Genomic DNA, 18,295 nt, shown 5'->3' with positions numbered 1-18,295 from the left:
TACATCATCTGTGAAAATTTCAACTGTCTATCACGGTTCATGAGATACAGCCTGATGAATGATGATAGACGGACAGACGGGCGGACGGACAGCGGAGTCTTAGAGATAGGGTCCCGTGTTACCGTTTGGGTACGGAACCCTAAAAAGAACAGTCGTACATGACCCCATCGGGGACGGTTCCAATTAGGTCAACAAATTGATAATGATGCTCCAGCAATTACAGGGGATCCACTGGGGATCCATTTGAATCACGATATCACTGGTCCATAAGACTATGTCTATGTGGAGTCAGTATGTACTATTACAAACATCACATCTTTACAGGAATTTAATGTTTAAGGTGATACCTCCACACTCTGTTGCTTATCAGAGGGCCTACCGCGAATCCAGTTCGACGCTTTTCTTTTCCTGTCACACTTACGTACGAATATACAAGTGCCACAGAGAGGCAACACGTCGAACGTGATTCGCGGTAGGCCCTCAGGTCTGTGCAGTGAACTTGGACTGACGAATTGACTATAGCAGTGTTCTCAAACTGTGCGCCGTAGACACTAAGAGGGGCGCCGTAAAGCAATCCTCCTCAACATGTTACCAATCTATTTCAAATAACCTAGGCTAGGTTAGGGCGCTGAGATTAAATTTTAAACTCACAAGTGCGCCGCGAACTTAAAACGACTGGGAAACCCTGGACTATAGGCATTATAATACTGTACTTTAATTTTGAAATATTAATGCACAATGTATTTGCCGAAATAATCATCAGATTACATTTAAGTAGTCGTACAAAAATGCAGTGATATCGCCTATCATCATGATAACACGATTATAATTAGAGACCTTAGCATGACTTGCGTAAATTGTGTGGTCGCATGCGACTCCATAGGCGGCTCCAAAATCTGTCTTACATCAAGCAATGTATTCACAGGTAAATTTTAGCCGCTTTTAGACCAACACGGATCTCGTGTTCGGTCGCAACAAAAATATATTCCCGCCAATTTTGTTTCTCTAAAATATGTTTATCCCGCATGCCTTTATGAACTTTCCCTTTCATACACGAATTAAGTTTATCTTCGGTTTTTCTTAGCATTAGATACAGACACAGATCTTGACGCCTAATATTTAAATACATTTTTTTAAAGTTTTTCAATAAAACGACCCGTCAAGAACGCGCAGTATTTTCTAATGTTAAAAAAACGAGGTATAAAAATCGTAAATTGCATGCGAAATTGCACGGCACCATGCGCTCTTACCGAGTCGGGTCAACGGCAATGCGGCCACGATCTGGTCGGGCTCGACAAATGTGCCGTACGCCGTGGGAGCTGTGGAATCGACTATAATATTTAGATCTATTTAATTATAATATGAAAAAAATATTTTAAAATGTAATACTTTGCATTATGTATCAACTTGTTCGTAAACTACCTAAGTGTTGGTATACAGAGTGTATTTTGAATTTAACCGCAAACTTAAACTAGACGTAAGACGCCAAGTTCAAAAGAAGAGAACTGGCGAAGCAGCAGCCACTTTTGATCTCTACGTAACTCAAAATCTATTAATAATACATAATCGTATGAAATTTGATTCATTTACCAAAGCTATCACCCTTATGGCTAACTAGAACATCACATATCATGAAAACTCGTATAGCTTAATCGGTTATTAAGATAGAAACATCGAAACAAAAATCGGATTTTTTTCACTGACCTAACATCAGGATCTAACCCACTTCCAGATGACCTAGAAAGTTGAAATTAGACATCCAGCCGGGCAAAGGTGTGGTTACAAGCTAAGAATCTACGATTAAAGTAAAGAGTTTTTTTTTACAATTTATAATATTTTCCAATAAACAAAATCGCATCGAAATTATGAATTAATTAGAATTTGGGAATTTTGGGAAAATAAAGGTCGTATCTTTTATAAATTTTATGAACTCGTGTTCATTAGGCCTAAAGAAACTGCCCTCAGATTAAGCGGTCGTATCAACAATGCAACGCTGTATATTGAATAGATATTACGCGGTATTTTACGGGATGTTCCGTATTTCAAGCACAAAATTCTCATTGTCCCGTAATTTGGCGAGAACAATACGGGACAGTACAGTGTCCAGTAATTTTATGATTCAATGGCATTAAAAGATAAAATACCTATTCGAACAATATTTCTTTCCTCGCACACAGGTTGTTATTAATTGTATAGATTTTTTTATCTGGTTTTTACTCCCTGCCAATTTGCACAGGGTGAATTCGCCAATATCGATGTTGACTTTCACACACTTCACTTTTATTTAATTGATTATGACAAATTTTAAAAGAATATGTCAGTGTCAGGGTCGAATATTTCGAGTAATTCCCTTTAATTTATCTCCACTACTAGGCATTTAAATTCTACTAATATAATTGAAAACGAGTGGTCAATACCACTAGATTCTCAATTTCTATTGCTCGTATTTCTAAAATATCAATTCGCCGTTTTCCACAGATTTTCGAGTGACGAATTCGACAAGCTCGTATTAGCCGTACTGCAGGGTTAAGATGGTCGACTCTTTATCATTTGTCACCGTCTGTCACGTTCTAACTAGTATGTAAGTGCGAAAGTAACGCATGACATGACAAGCGATAAAAATGCGACCATGATACCGCCGCAGGTGGCTATAAATCTGTCATGTTAGACATTCGCGAGATATTTTAATGATTATACTGCATATATAATTATTCTTAGTAAACAATGTTAGTCACAGATTCCAATAGTAATGTTATTGTAATAGATAAATGCTGCTCATTTGTAGCAAAGAATTCGCTATAAGTAACGATTAGTTAATACCTTTATTGGTAGTCGGTAAGAAAAACCCTAGGCTCGTAATATATTCAGAAATGTGTTCTCTGAGTAGGTAAACTTTAATTCATAGCAATTTGACTGAAACGTTTGCTTGCATTTCTGTTATTTTTAACTTAGTACTCATCTACTCGTAATTATGCACAAAAAAATCGTTTTTTTTTGTTTCTGACTAAATTAAAAAAAAATATTAATTTATTATTTTTTAATTTTATTATTTTTGTTAGAAACGTGTAAGTCAGATAAATATTCCTAAAAATTATATGCTCACGTATTTTTTGGGCCATGCTGCCCAAGATGCGACCACACGCAACGTTGCTAATTGCTAACGAGTCCAACTGGTCAAGCAGACAACCCAAGACCGACTGTCTTGGCGCCGAAGAACGAGGAGGACCGACCCCAAATAAAAGGATATGGCACGGGAGAAGGAGAAGAAGCTGTAGTGAAGGCGTATAGAAATGTATAATTTTGATTGCAATTAGACTCGATATTTAAATCGATATGAGATGGTCTCATGGCTTGTTAAAGACTAAAAATACTTATTCGTCTTACTACCTACTTAAAATACTTAGCGTCTATATACTTACTATTTTTTTTGTGATATTAGTAGGGATTAACGATTACAGTGGCACTCCCACACTATATCACTGCAAGTTGTGTGCAGAGTTAGCATCGTCTAGCACTAGTAGATCATTATTTAATTAGTTACTGAACTTTGTAATTAAAAACATTTCATAATTAGTGTAAATAGTAATTACTTAATGTCATGTTTAAAGACGCTATCAGTCTAAATATTAGATTTTACAGTATCCAAATTACTACTATCTATAGGAAATTACGACTATCTGTCAAAACATAAATTATATAAATAATAAAATAATAAATATTCGGGGACAATTTTACACAGATCGACCTAGCCGACCGTACTGGGAGACGATATACATACGTATAGCAGGGATCGGAACCGGTTTTTTGGAAAAACTCAGAAATAAACATATATTTCGGTTTATTTTATACTCCAAATATAGGACTCGGTTGTGTTTTTAGAAAACGACTTCGTATTATTAGATTGCCCAATTAGAAATGAAATAATTAACAAAGAACGAAAAAATACCGTTTTCGTTCCCATACAAAAAATACCGGTTTCCGATCCCTGGCGTATAGTTCGAGTTATCCACGATGACGTGTAGATTTGTCAAGTTTAACCTTCAATAACATGACCATATGAGTCAAGGCACGCGTCTTCGTGAATGACACGATATATATATACACCGGTAAGTACGTTTAAGGAAACTAAATGGCATAGTTAATTTAAAAAAACTTTTTATTTATTTTTTTAGTTATTTTTATTTTTATAAAAAGTAATTAAATGTTGCATATAGAAATTTTATATCACGGGCATGACATTTAACTCAACCAAACAATTGAAAACTTTGACTTATGAATGTCATTTCGAACATCGATCGTCCGAGATAGTACTTACGTTTAATTTCAATTCATTTTTTTATTTTTATTTTTTTATTGAAACGCAAATGTATGAACTCGTACTAAACACTAATCAATATATAAACAGGCCCTAACGCAAATTGTACACGCGTGTAAAAATTAATTATTGATTATCTCCGAAATTAAGTTAATTAGAATACCGGTAGCTTTGAGAAACTTACTTAATTTAACCTCAGGGATGCACCCTTGAAATTAACGAAAAATAAAACACGGTGTATACGTAAAGCCCGTCCTGATCTCAATGGATAAATTACGTGTTATAAACTTAATGACTAGCCCTCTACTTTAACAAACGGCAACTTTTCATTGCGGTTGATACTCTGTATTTTACTTTTCTCTGATATATCTATAATTAAACCGAACTAAATACGAGAAAAGCCGTCTTCACAGTTACGTGTGTGACCTTTTGTCTAATAAACACACTGCAGGAATACATGCTGTGTTTTTGGCACACAAATGATTTTAAGAGCATTTAAAATAAATGTCACTGTACAGTTTATTTCTCGAATGTCTCACTGTGTAGTATAAAAGCTAATTAAACTTTAAATAATAGTAATTGAAGAGGAATGCAATTACACTCTGAAAATTTCATTCAAAATAACGTAGGTACCTATTTTTATTGCTTTTGATAGGTTATAATTAATACTTTTGTACAGTCAAGGTATTAAATATCGATACGGACAAAGTGCCAAAAATATGTATACACGACCTTATTGCCTATATATTAAGGTAGTGTGTAAAAATATGTTTGTCACTTTGTCCGGATCGATATTTAATACATTGACTGTATTCTACATGTTTTTTTTACAACAAGCGATGATGCGTGCGAAATGAATGCGATAATAGTACATTACGATACAAGTGCGAAAAATAGGAAATTTGAAACGAGTGGCGATAAATTAAAACACGACCGAAGGGAGTGTTTTAGATCGACACGAGTTGCGAATTACCTATTCGCACATGTATCGTAGAACGTTTTACAGTACATATGTTGCTACTTTATAGCACTAGTGCGAAAATTAGCATATTATGTTACTGTGTCGAACATTTAAAAGGCCATATGTACTGTAAAACGTTGTACGATACATGTGCGAATAGGCAATTCGCAACTCGTGTCGATTTAAAACACTCCCTTCGATCGTGTTTTAATTTATCGCCACTCGTTTCGAATTTCCTATTTTTCGCCCTTGTATCGTAATGTACTATTACAGTACATATGGCCCTTTAAATGTTCGACACAGTAACGTAATATGCTAATTTTCGCACTAGTGCTATAAAGTAGCACCATATGTACTGTAAAATAAATTAAAGTTCACAAGAGTAACACATTTCATAATTTATTTTGGTACAGTCACCTGCAATAATATGTTACACAACGAAGGCCGCAAAAATACCTGACACGGTCTTATTTGTAGAGCCATAAGAGCGTGTCTCATATTTTTACGGCCTTCGAAGAGTAACATATTATTGCAGGTAACTGTACCATGGAATTGGTAGTTATTGTAACTAAATATTAGTCATCAAACTAAAAAAATGGCGTAAAAATAACGTTCTATTTTAAACAAAATTGTCTGCCCCATCTACATATTCTAAACTACGAATATATATTGGCAGTTCCAGCCCGCGTAGCCAGCATGTCAATCGTTATCGTAGACATCTCTCTCTATCACTCTTCCATATTAGTGCGACAGTGACGGTGGTGCTACGGAGAGTTAACGGTTGGCATGTTGGCTAAACGGGCTGCTGTAAAAATTATCGCCAATCCATTGCTGTTAATTATAAAATAATAAGGCGTTTTATAGAAAAATATTAAAACTTTATTTACGCTTGCGTCAACTACGAGCTATTTATGTTTTTATTAATGGTTATTCAAATCGTTGAATAAAATGTATTTATGAGTACCTATGCTAACGGTTATGATGTAATTATTATATATTTTTACGAGGGTTTCAAGGACCGAGAGTTGAAGAAAAACACAGGTAATGTATTTATATAATTTGTAACAATTTTTACAAAAAACCTAATTATGCAAATTGGTTCTAAAAAACGCAATATTATTTTAGATTAATTTTTTGTTATAATTAACTACAAATAAAAATTCAAACATATCCGCGAACCGCGATTCCGTGCACGCGCAGCCGTCTCGCTCACGCATATGCTCGATGAAAGTGAGAGAAGAACCTGAATCCACGGGCCCTTAAAAGTCAGCGGGCCTACCGCGAACCGAAATTCGCAAATTGCGGGGATCTTTCTCTTTTACTCTTATTAAGACGTAATTAGAGTGAGAGAGAAAAATGCCCGCAATTGACGAACTTCGATTTTCCCAGTTCTACCAGCCAATCGTCGGGTGAGAATACGTTTGTGCCATACGCCACTTACATTGGTTTGCAGGAGAGCAAAAAGAAGCAAAAAAAAATATTCGAAACGTTTTATATTTAACTTATTTATCATTTAGCTATTTATGGCCACATATGTTTACTATTTATAGTACCATACAAATATTTTGAGTATTGAGTTGATAACTATACCACTAATCATAAAATAAAAGCATTTGTATATGTTAAACGTACGATGTATGACATGACATGAAGTTTTGGATATGTCACAATTTTTGTGATAATTTTCTGTTAACAGATTGTAAATTATCCTATAACATGCGGATATCGCACAGTTTTGAAAAATAAATATATTTATAGCATATATTTTGTTATTTTTGGAATCATTATCATTAATGAACTATTTTGCTCAATAGTGAATATGGCACATCCGTCGACGCAATAAGGAAACAACTGAAATTTTTTATGAATTTGGTGTTTTTTTTTGTTCATATTTTTTTCAAGACAGTCGCAGTCTATCTTATTCTAGATACAACCGCACGTCACCCAAGTATGCGAGTTACGTGCGATAAGACGTACCTATGAAATAATATTGCTCAGCTGGCCGGCCCATTGTTCTAGCCTGAACAATCACCTGTTATCGCACAACTATTATACCACAGGTGTGTGAGATGATTTAATTGTAATGTTTTTTGCTCTGTGTGTATTCAATATGATTTTATAATAAACATTGAAGTTCTAGTCAATGTTCCTCATAGTTTATACACCGTGTTTTTTTTTGTTAATTTCAATGGTGCATCCCTGAGCTTAAATTGAGTAACTTTCTGAAAGACACCGATATTCTAATTAACTCCATTTCGGAGATAATCAATCATTAATTTTTATCTTATAAGGCACTTACGAGCGTGTACTCTAGCCTTAGGGCCTATTTACGTATTGATTAGTGTTTAGTACGAGTTAATACATTTGCTACTAAACGTAAGTACTATCTCGGACGATCGATATTCGAAATGACATCGATATGTCACCGTTTTCAATTGTAGGTCTATTTGATAATGATGACATTTTTCAAAAGTCAGAAGCTTATTAGTGTCATAAATAAAAAAGATAATCAAAAAGGTCGAACAAGGTTCCATACTATTCTTTTGCTCCAAAGTAAAAAAAGGTAATTTGTTAATTTCTTCGAAACCGCTACACCGGTTGTTATGATACTTTGTACACTGGTTCCAAATACCCTAATGCATATGTAGATTTCGGCTTTGTCCAATGGCTAGGGACACACTGTATAATCGAAATAATGTTAAGTATGTTATAAATTGAATTTAACTGAACACACTAGAAAACCCCTGTTTTACTAATTTCCAGGTGTCATTAATTAAAGAACAAAAATCGATGTGCATTATACCATATAATGCTTTAATAAATTTTAGAATTGCAATAATATTATTTTTCTACTCGTCGACTGTAATTGTTTAATTAAAATTTCGTATACCAAATTATAATTGCGTAGTTGCGTACTAGTCATGTCCATGTAGGGCTCCCAACTCAACTGTAAGATTCATTTCGATATGCTGTAGTCAACTATATAAACATTTGTACCAATCACGTGCCGCCGCGCTCCCATAGGAAAGACTAAACGGGAGTCGCGCGTTTATGTCTTTTGTACTAGATTTTTGTCTACTGAGATACTTTCCAAGTTTCATTAATTATTTAGATTTCATGATAAAAAAAGTATTATTGTATACAAAAGTAATTTCGGGGTTGGTCCCACAGTTAGATGGTGGTTGCTCAGTATATATAAAAAATAAACAATAAAAAAAAAGCTTTATTTAATTCCACAGACAACAATATACGGGTAGTAAGAAGAAAAATATACATTTAACATAATTAGAAAATAACAATTAAGTATTCAATAAAAATTATAAGAACTAAAATTAAATCATAGGTGTGTGGGCCCCTTATGGGTAAAAACCTCCCCCAAAGTGTTCCATGTATCTCTGTCTGGGGCTGTATCGAGCCACGCTTGTCCTGCTGTCGTTACTATCGAAACTCGCTCAGTATGACCTATATATTCGCCGCGTAAATTATTGCAGGTGACTTCAGAAACATTAACGCCAAATCGAAAAAGTGTCTACACACGATGGGACCCAAGATATACAACGCATTGCCACACGAAATAAGATATGCCACTAGCTACTGCTAAAAATAAACTTAAAAATAAACTAGTAGTGCCTATTTTCGAGTGCCAAACTAAGCAATAGGTATAATACTTATGTAACATTAAATCGATTATTAGAATAAATAGGAACTGGTTAGTTAGCCACATAACGAATGATGTAAATAATAGATTTTAAGTACCTAGTATTATGACATGACATGTAAATTATATTTTATCAATAAATTATCGTATCGTATCGTATCGTAACGACGATACTAGCCATTTCACAGTATACAATAATCTGTCACAATAGTATCAAAGATGCAGAAACCTGCTCAAGCCTCTTAACAGCACAAACAACATTTTGTAGTGGCAGATAAAGATATTAGAATACCGACACAAGAGCTGTAAATGTGAAAAGGTCTTACGTTAATACGAGGCTAGTATAAAGATACGACTTTTTCACGTAGCATGATCAAGTGCCTATCATAATTTAAGTGCTTCTTTACAGTGGCGCCGATTTTACTGATCTACGGTAATTTATCTTATACCTTTAAACGAGCAATTCTTGTATATATTATATTTCTGTGATCTCGAAAACGGCTCTAACGATTTCACTGAAATTTGGTATGTGGGGGTTTTTGGGGGTATACAATCGATCTAGATTAGTCTTATGTTTGGGAAAACGCGTGTTTTCGAGTTTTCATGCGTTTTTCTTTCGACGCAGAATAAGGTCGCTAATTTCGTGTTGCCGGCCACTGTCCGTCTGGCCCAGCGGGTTAAGACGCGGACGGCTAGAAACGAATCTCGCCCGGTGACTAACTTTTTTTAAAATATATATATATATGTTTAAGTTTATATTTTTTTTTTAATTTTTATTGTTGTAGACAAGTTTAATTTAGTAAAAAAAAATGTAGTTAAGATTATCACCTATACACCACCATATTACAATAAATAGTTATAACCGAGCAACGCTCGGTCGCCCAGGTACTTATACTTAAATACAGTGAATAGACTGAGTACATACATATTAAATAGTTTAATAATATTTTTGGCCGAAGTGATAGCGAAGGCCCCCATTTTGACTCGGACAATCTGAGGGCCTACCGCGAACCACGTTCCACGTGTTGCCTCTTTGTCGCACTCGTAAATTTGTACGGAAGTGTGACAGGGAGGCAACACGTTGAACGTGGTTCGCGGTAGGCCCTCTGCTTTTATGTCCGCATGTTTTCCTCTACCGGTCGCAATTCTCAACCAATTCACGTTAAATTTTGTGACCCAATTGAAACCATATTCCATGATTAAATAGATTTATTTGTGTATCCAGATTTTAGAATATTTTCATAATGCGGAAATTGACATAAATAACTTAAGCGCCAGTAGCGCCTCTGGCGCTTAAGTCCATTGTGAGTTCACGGTGATAATAACTCAACCAATTAACCCCCTTATTCATAAACATGTACTAAGTTACGATTCCGCTGATCATCGTTTGTCCCTTTCCGACGTATTAGTATGATGGAAAGGGACAAATGATGATCAGCGGCATCGTAACTTTAGTACACGTTTATGAATAAGGGGTTTAAGTGTTTTTTACTTTTACAGTTTTTAAGCTTATCGTGAGGTCTACAGCTCACTGAGTCACTAGTTATACATTTCTTAATTTAGATGAACTGTCTAATGTAACGATGAACTGTGTAATGTGACGATCCTTATTGGAAGACACAATTAATTTTATTATTTTCAATTTATAACGTAATGTTTGACGATCATGATGAGAATATAAACATACTTTTGACGCATGTAGCAAATTTAAAGTGTAATTTTCATTGTGAAGTAAATGAATCTCATCTAATCTATCTTATACCTAATATATATGTAGTATCGATACCTAAATAATAGTTTCTTTTTTACTCATTCGCTGTTTTCCTTTCCTAATACAATGCTGTTTTTATTAAAAATGAGTTTTTCAACCAATTTCCTAAAAGCGAAGGATATTTAAAACATTATTGTTTATTTATAAATTGGTTGAACTATATTTAAATTTACTAGGTACCACATCTTGAAAGCGGAAACTGATATCATTCAACATTTAATATGAATAAACATTTTTAAGGATTTTATCATCAGCCACAGACATATACATGTATAGTACATTACGATACAAGTGCGAAAAATAGGAAATTCGAAACGCGTGGCGATAAATTAAAACACGAACGAAGGGAGTGTTTTAAGTCGACACGAGTTGCGAATTACCTATTCGTACATGTATCGGACAACGTTTTACAGTACATATGGCCCTTTAAATGTTCGACACAGTAACGTAATATGCTAATTTTCGCACTAGTGCGGTAAAGTAGCACCAAATGTACTGTAATATTATATTTATTGTATACTTTTCTGTCGCTGATTCAAATGTTGAAGAAGTGTAAACTACGGTCCGATTCAAACTTTAAGATACGTCAGGTCTAGTTACGATATGGATCGGACATGTCAGTGTCAAACGTGACATTTTAGTTTGAGAAAACGTCACTTTGACACACTGACACACCGACCCATATCGTATCTAGACCTAATATTTGCCGTATCTTAAAATTTGAATCGGGCCGTAAAAGCATTAATGCGTTGCAATAAAATAGGACTTATTATGAGTTATTTGTATTAACACTATTTAATCGTAGCTTGTAAAGATTTACAAGGTAATATTTTATGGTTGTGAACTTTAATGGTTTTAATTAATGAAATAAATAAATTATACCTATGTAAGTAAATATCATGTTGTTTTTTTTTTATTTATTCATGATTCCCTAAATGGATTTTCATAATTGTTGATTCAGAATTTGCCAATGACAATAAAATGTAAGGAACCTTATGGTACCATTTTTCTTTAAGAAAGTTAGAACAATTTTTTTTCCTTCTTTTGTACCTTGTATTTTTTTATAATCTCAATATTTCTTTTTGAATTCCAAATTTAACTAAATTTTGTTATAGCACCCAATATAAAAAAAATACCTATATATTTTTGACCTTGAACACAAACATGGACATTTGGTTTCAGTCCGTACATATATGGATTTAACGTGTTCGCACGTTTGATAACACGACAAGAGGAAACCGCGCAATCAAGGATAAATGAATCTATTCATAGTAACTATGTGTGTTGTATGTATTTTTCCTTGTACCTCATTAGGGATATAGATTTTGTTATCAAAAAGTTTTTGCGTAGTAATTATAATTGAAAAGGTATTAATCAAAAAGTGTGGACTATGTTTTCGTTTCCGTGTATTAATGCTTATTTTAATAGATATGTGATATAACGATTAATTAGATACCTATTAGGTAATTAACAAAAAATAATACTTTTTACAGCACATATGTTGTCCTTTACCGTTCTAGTGCGATAACCATCACAGTACGTAATTATGTCGAAAATTTAAAGGGCTATAGGTATGTACTGTAAAACGTTGTACGATACATGTGCGAATAGGTAATTCGCAACTCGTGTCGATTTAAAACACTCCATTCGGTCGTGTTTTAATTTACCGCCACTCATTGCTAATTTCCTATTTTTCGCACTTGTATCGTAATGTAATATTACTAACCATATTTGTAACTTAATATGGTTAATTTAAATAATATTTTTGTAAACGGAAAACAAAACAAAATATATTATCGATAAAAAAAATCGTGAATTTGCATTATTCAATTGATTCAGGTGAATTGTAAACAATTTCCATCTGCACATTTTAATTGAAACAATTGTAGAACATTAAATTGCCTTTTTAGGGTTCCGTAGTCAACTAGGAACCCTTATAGTTTCACCATGTCCGTCTGTCTGTCTGTCTGTCTGTCCGAGGCTTTGCTCCGTGGTCGTTAGTGATAGAATGCTGAAATTTGGCATGGATATATCAATCAATAAAGCCGACAAAGTCGTACAATAAAATCTAAAAATTTAATTTTTTTTAGGGTACCTCCCTCCACTATACACGTATAGTGGGGGTGAAATTTTTTTTTCGCTTCAACCCTAGAGTGTGGGGTATCGTTGGAAAGGTCTTTCAAAACTAATAGGGGTTTTCAAGAAACATTTTTTGATAAAGTGAATATATTCGGAGATAATCGCTCCGGAAGAAAAAAAAATGTGTCCCCCCCTCTAACTTTTAAACCATAGGTCCAAAAAATATGAAAAAAATCGTGGAAGTAGAGCTTAAGAAAGACATTAAATGAAAACTATAGAGCACATGATCAGTTTAGCTGTTTTTGAGTTATCGCAAAAAGTTTCCCCTTCATAGTAAAAAGACTTACTTTAATTAGGTACTGATTATGCAAATTTGCCTATTTGTTTAACTCGGGTGAAAGGTACCGTTTCATCCCTTGGTTAACAATTTACTATACTTTAAGCTCCAGTTTAGCTTATAGAGACGGAAGAGTAACTACGGAACCCTACACTGAGCGTGGCCCGACATGCTCTTGTTTTTTTTAAATGACGTCAGTTTACTTCTTAAATATAAATAATTAATACCTAATAATTCAGCCTATATACGTCCCACTGTTGGGCACTGGCCTATAACCGCGAAAATCGAAGTTCGTCAATTGCGGGAATTTTTCTGTCACTCTAATTACGTCTTAGTAAACGTAAAAGAGAAAGATCCCCGCAATTTGCGAATTTCGGTTTTCGCGGTAGGCCCCCAGGCCTTCTCTCATGTGCGAGAGGGCTTGGGCTATAGTCCCCACGCTAGCTAGTACTTCTTAAATATTCCTCATTAAATCTCAAAAATAAGGACCAAATTAAAAAGAAAATATCATATCATGCTTCGTAAAAAAATAGTTCAGTTTTGACTTCAGAGTGTGAATCTTTCTTCATTTATCGCAATAGCTAAATAATTTTTAAAAAGAACAGTCGAAAGAATTTAAGAAAAGCAATAAAACGAATTATTTCGGAAATTCTGCACAAAGTGACCTTTTTACTTTACTCTTAAATATGAAAAAGCATTTAGCATTGGTTTTTAATAAAACGGCTGAAATAACAACATGAATAATGTTACATACTCCTATACATATAATTATTAAGTATAACTTAATTAAAATACTTGAAAAAAACATTCGCTGCCATTCGTAATTGTTTCTATAACGATTTAATACGTCTACAATATAGCTAATTGATAAATTATTTGTACATGTTTCTACCTATAAAATTACATAAGCCTTCGTTACACAATCCGAAAAAATAATTAATTTCTAGACGAGTAATATAGTACTTAATTGTGTAGGTATCTTTTTTCCACAATATTAATAATATGATTCGTTGAAACGAAAGGGACTTTATGCTAAACGCCTATATTTCGAATGTAAGGAATTCAAATGTAACCGTTATTATTTAAACGTTTGAATCTCAAAACATTCTTATTATCGCTCGAATTCAGAAGTCGCTATAACTTTCTGTATAAAATGCGTAAACGATAAAATTTACGAAAAAAACCGTTATTTTACTGTATTAAAATTCGAATCAATTCACTTTCGTTCCAATTGGCAAAAATCAGTAAACAGAAAAAGTAAAAATCAAAATATTCCAATTTCAAAAATTGGAACATTTTCCAACTATTTCAAAACTTACTTTGCGTGTTCTTGGCAGACATTGTGTTCGTTCGTTCGTCACTACAGGGATCACGACACGTCTTCTGTTGTACGGCGATAGAATATGAATTAATTACAACGATTTTTCAGCCGCGTGTGCTCGATGCCGCGCTCGGACTGCGAGTGGTTTCTCCCGGTGAATATATTTATTAGGGCGATAAGTGGTAAATAGTTGAATAAATACGGTTTATATGGTGACGGATGATGCTTATATCACTGCCAGGAATATAATAGAGTAAAATTTAACTGCCATAGTAAAGCAACGCTTGATCGCACCAGTGACATCGCACGGTCGCCGTCAAAAGTAAATGGCTTGCACTTTGGGCTTCCGTGCTCAACAAGAGCGTGGGTGATTCTCCGTCTGTCATAACCAATTTACTTTGAAAGTTGGACGGTGGATTTGGTGAAATTAGGTAGGTACACACTACATGTAGCAGGTTGGTGATCAGACGAGTATAAGTAATTTTTTGCAACAAGTCAGGATTTCCCGTTTTTTTATGAAATCTAACAGAAAAACCGTTTAAAAAAAAACGTACTTTTAGCTGATTTTTGCCATCATTGACCACTGCTTTACTCTTCGATTCTTATTTCGATTCGATTATCTATCTATTCTATTCTATCTATTTGTTATAAGTCCCAAGATTTACTTCTATTCGCTATGTGCACGACTGTCACGCAACCTAGCGTCCGCAAGTGTAGGAGACAAAGTAAATGCACTACATCTCATAAAACTACTCCAATACTAAAAACTACTGAACAGATTTACATACAACTTTCATCTATCAATAGAGTGTTTCTTGAGGAAAGTTTAGGTATTGTTAAGGTTTTGTGTAAATTGGTTTAAATATAACAATGTTGTCGGTAAAAATCACGCTAGCTAGGAGCTTTAATCGAAAACACAGCCTAATCTGTTTGAGCTATAACAACACAATGTATGGTGGGGTTGTCTCTCTTTCATGGGTCTACAAAAAAGTCCGCGATGTTGAATGTCTATCTTTTAAGGATAACTTACTATACCCATTCTTAACTTCTATGTATGTGTATGTATGTGGCATTTGCAAAGCTATTTACACGGATACAGTATTAATAATTATCAAATTAAATACGTCAATTATATTAAGCATTTCATACAGATTAAATTGGTCCCATACACCCATACAATTTAAATGAATATTCAGGAGTAATCGTAAATTAAAGTTTCATTTCGAGCCATATAACTTGTACGAAATTTTAAAGACGCTCTCCGCAGTTAGTTCTAATTTTTACTATAGCAGGGATAGCTTTACTTACCTCCACCATGCACTTCGCACGGTCCCAATTCCACTAATATTATACCTAATGTAAAGTTAGTATTTTTGAAATGTTTGTTCCTTAAACAAAAACTGACGGAATTTCAATTAAATTTGGCATATATTCAGATTGGCGGATATTCAGCCTGGGAAAGAACCAAGCTGTATTGTTTTCAGGGTATACAATTGAGGCCGCATTTATGGACCGATACGACCTTCAAACCTTCATGAAAATAGCGTACTCCCCTTGCCCTTCAAGAAAATAGCGTACTCCCCTCGCCCTTCAAGAAAATAGGGTACTCCTCTTGCCCTTCAAGAAAATAGCGTAATCCCCTTGCCCTTCAAGAAAATAGCGTACTCCCCTCGCACTTCAAGAAAATAGCGTACTCCCCTCGCCCTTCAAGAAAATAGCGTACTCCTCTTGCCCTTCAAGAAAATAGCGTACTCCCCTTGCCCTTCAAGAAAATAGCGTACTCCCCTTGTCCTTCAAGAAAATAGCGTACTCCTCTTGCCCTTCAAGAAAATAGCGTACTCCTCTTGTCCTTCAAGAAAATAGCGTAATCCCCTTGCCCTTCAAAAAATAGCGTACTCCCCTTGCCCTTCATGAAAACAGTGTACTCCCCTCGCCCTTCAAGAAAATAGCGTACTTCTCTTGCCCTTCAAGAAAATAGCGTACTCCTCTTGTCCTTCAAGAAAATAGCGTAATCCCCTTGCCCTTCAAAAAATAGCGTACTCCCCTTGCCCTTCATGAAAACAGTGTACTCCCCTCGCCCTTCAAGAAAATAGCGTACTCCTCTTGCCCTTCAAGAAAATAGCGTACTCCCCTTGCCATTATAGAAAATAGCGTACTCCCCTTGCTCTTCAAGAAAATACCGTACTCCCCTCGCCCATCCAGAAAATAGCGTACTCCTCTTGCCCTTCAAGAAAATAGCGTCTTAACCCTTAAATCAACAAAACGCATCTCTAATGTGGAGTCCAATAGAAATAGCAAATAATGTAAACAGACCAATTTACCTTCAATACTTCGTAATCGCGCACTGTTTGACGACAATCATGATTTATATATTTTTTTTGTATTATTTTATTGTTTATAATATTTCAGTGAAATCAACGTCCATAATTTGTTTTAGGTTAGATGTCCAATCATCCAATGCCAACAAAAGTTGTCATTTGTTTACATTATTTGCTTTTTCTGTTGGACTTCGGTATACAATAATGCCGTTATTCATAAACACGTTACTGGCCTGAATGGGCTATGTATCGTTTGTCTTTATCTGTCATTTGTGACGGCCGGTTTAGCCTAGTGGATAGTGACCCTGCCTACGAAGCCGATGGTCCCGGGTTCAAATCCTGGTAAGGGCATTTATTTGATATTTGTTGCTGAGTCATGGGTGTTTTATATGTATTTAAGTATTTATAAATATTTATATATTATATATATCGTTGTCTAAGTACCTTCAACACAAGGCTTATTGAGCTTACTGTGGGACTTAGTCAATTCGTGTAATAATGTCCTATAATATTTATTTATTTATTTTGACTTATGTATTTATAAGAAAGGGATAAAACATAACTTAACTAAATCAGGCCCGTAAAGTTTTATGAATAAGCAGGTAAGGCTTTTACCCGAAAGTCTTTTTTTTATTTTGTTTTAAGTATGTGTGGAAGTAATAAAGCTTTTTATGTCTTTCCCATCACAGAACAATGGTGTCCCGGACCTTTGGGAGGCGTGCGCGGAGCCGAAGACAACACGTAGAGGCCCTTTTGACACTTTAATGAAATGTAAGGGGTACACCTAGCGGATGTTGCCCTTGCCCGTGTCATGGGACGCACGCAGAGGCAGCACCCGCCAGGGTGTAAGGACTATTTGAGAGTTGTTGGAATCTAAAATGAACTGGGCTATTGGGTGAAAGCGATGGACTAAATACTGGGCTATGGGATAAAAAACCGGACGCCTGCCTAATAAAACGGTATTCAATTTTATTTCCGGCAGACGGTGACTCGCCCCCACAAGATGGGCCCCCAGAAAAAGCGACATCTAGGATGGCTCAAAGGCAACACCGGTGTGAGCGGCTCAGGGGTGTCGAGAGGTGTACGCCGCTTTCTACCCAGTGGCTGCGAGCAGCCACTGTGCCAACTCGCGTCTTATGCAATTTTTCACTTCCACCCCTGGAGCTTATAAGCTTTTTATTATTATTATACAATAATAATTACGATTCGAAATCGAATGACTAGAAAGGAATGTCAAATAGTTTAACCCTTATACTTTGGTGTATACAGTGAGTTCATGCCTGCTTGAGGCTCAGTAATTGTAATGTTTCTGGTAAGGAAAAAAAAATCGTCAGGACGGCACATATATTTATATATTGAGACATATTTCTTTTTGTTAAGCTGTCAGATATTGTTGATACTTACTGGAGTCTAATGCCGACTGTACACACTCGTCGAGAGCCTCTCGCAGTCTCGGCACCGCTCCGACCCAGAACGGCGAGACGAGAAGACTCGTTCTTAGCCTGTTTCTGGCTCTCTCGACGAGTGTGTATACC

The 18,295-nt window shown here is 35.1% G+C and overlaps 1 protein-coding gene across 4 annotated transcripts in view; it reads right to left on the bottom strand.

Moving 5' to 3' along the window:
* LOC133524885 (aquaporin AQPAe.a) overlaps positions 1–14,760 on the bottom strand; it is a 128,141-nt gene extending 113,381 nt beyond the window's left edge. For 2 of the 4 annotated variants that reach the window (XM_061861049.1, XM_061861068.1), the window contains exon 1: positions 14,441–14,757. In XM_061861049.1, the coding sequence (XP_061717033.1) occupies positions 14,441–14,462 (22 nt within the window). In that variant the 5' untranslated portion in view covers positions 14,463–14,757. Of the gene's footprint in view, positions 1–1,250; positions 1,320–3,103; positions 3,135–14,440 lie in introns of those variants that run through there. The other 2 variants (XM_061861034.1, XM_061861041.1) reach the window with 2 other exon arrangements.
* Positions 14,761–18,295: the final 3,535 nt, after the last annotated feature.

The sequence above is a fragment of the Cydia pomonella genome, chromosome 1, assembly GCF_033807575.1.
Source record: "Cydia pomonella isolate Wapato2018A chromosome 1, ilCydPomo1, whole genome shotgun sequence".
Classification (NCBI taxonomy): Eukaryota; Metazoa; Arthropoda; class Insecta; order Lepidoptera; family Tortricidae; genus Cydia; species Cydia pomonella.
The sequence above is the reverse complement of the archived record's forward strand: the minus strand, read 5'-3'. Positions and strand labels throughout refer to the sequence as shown.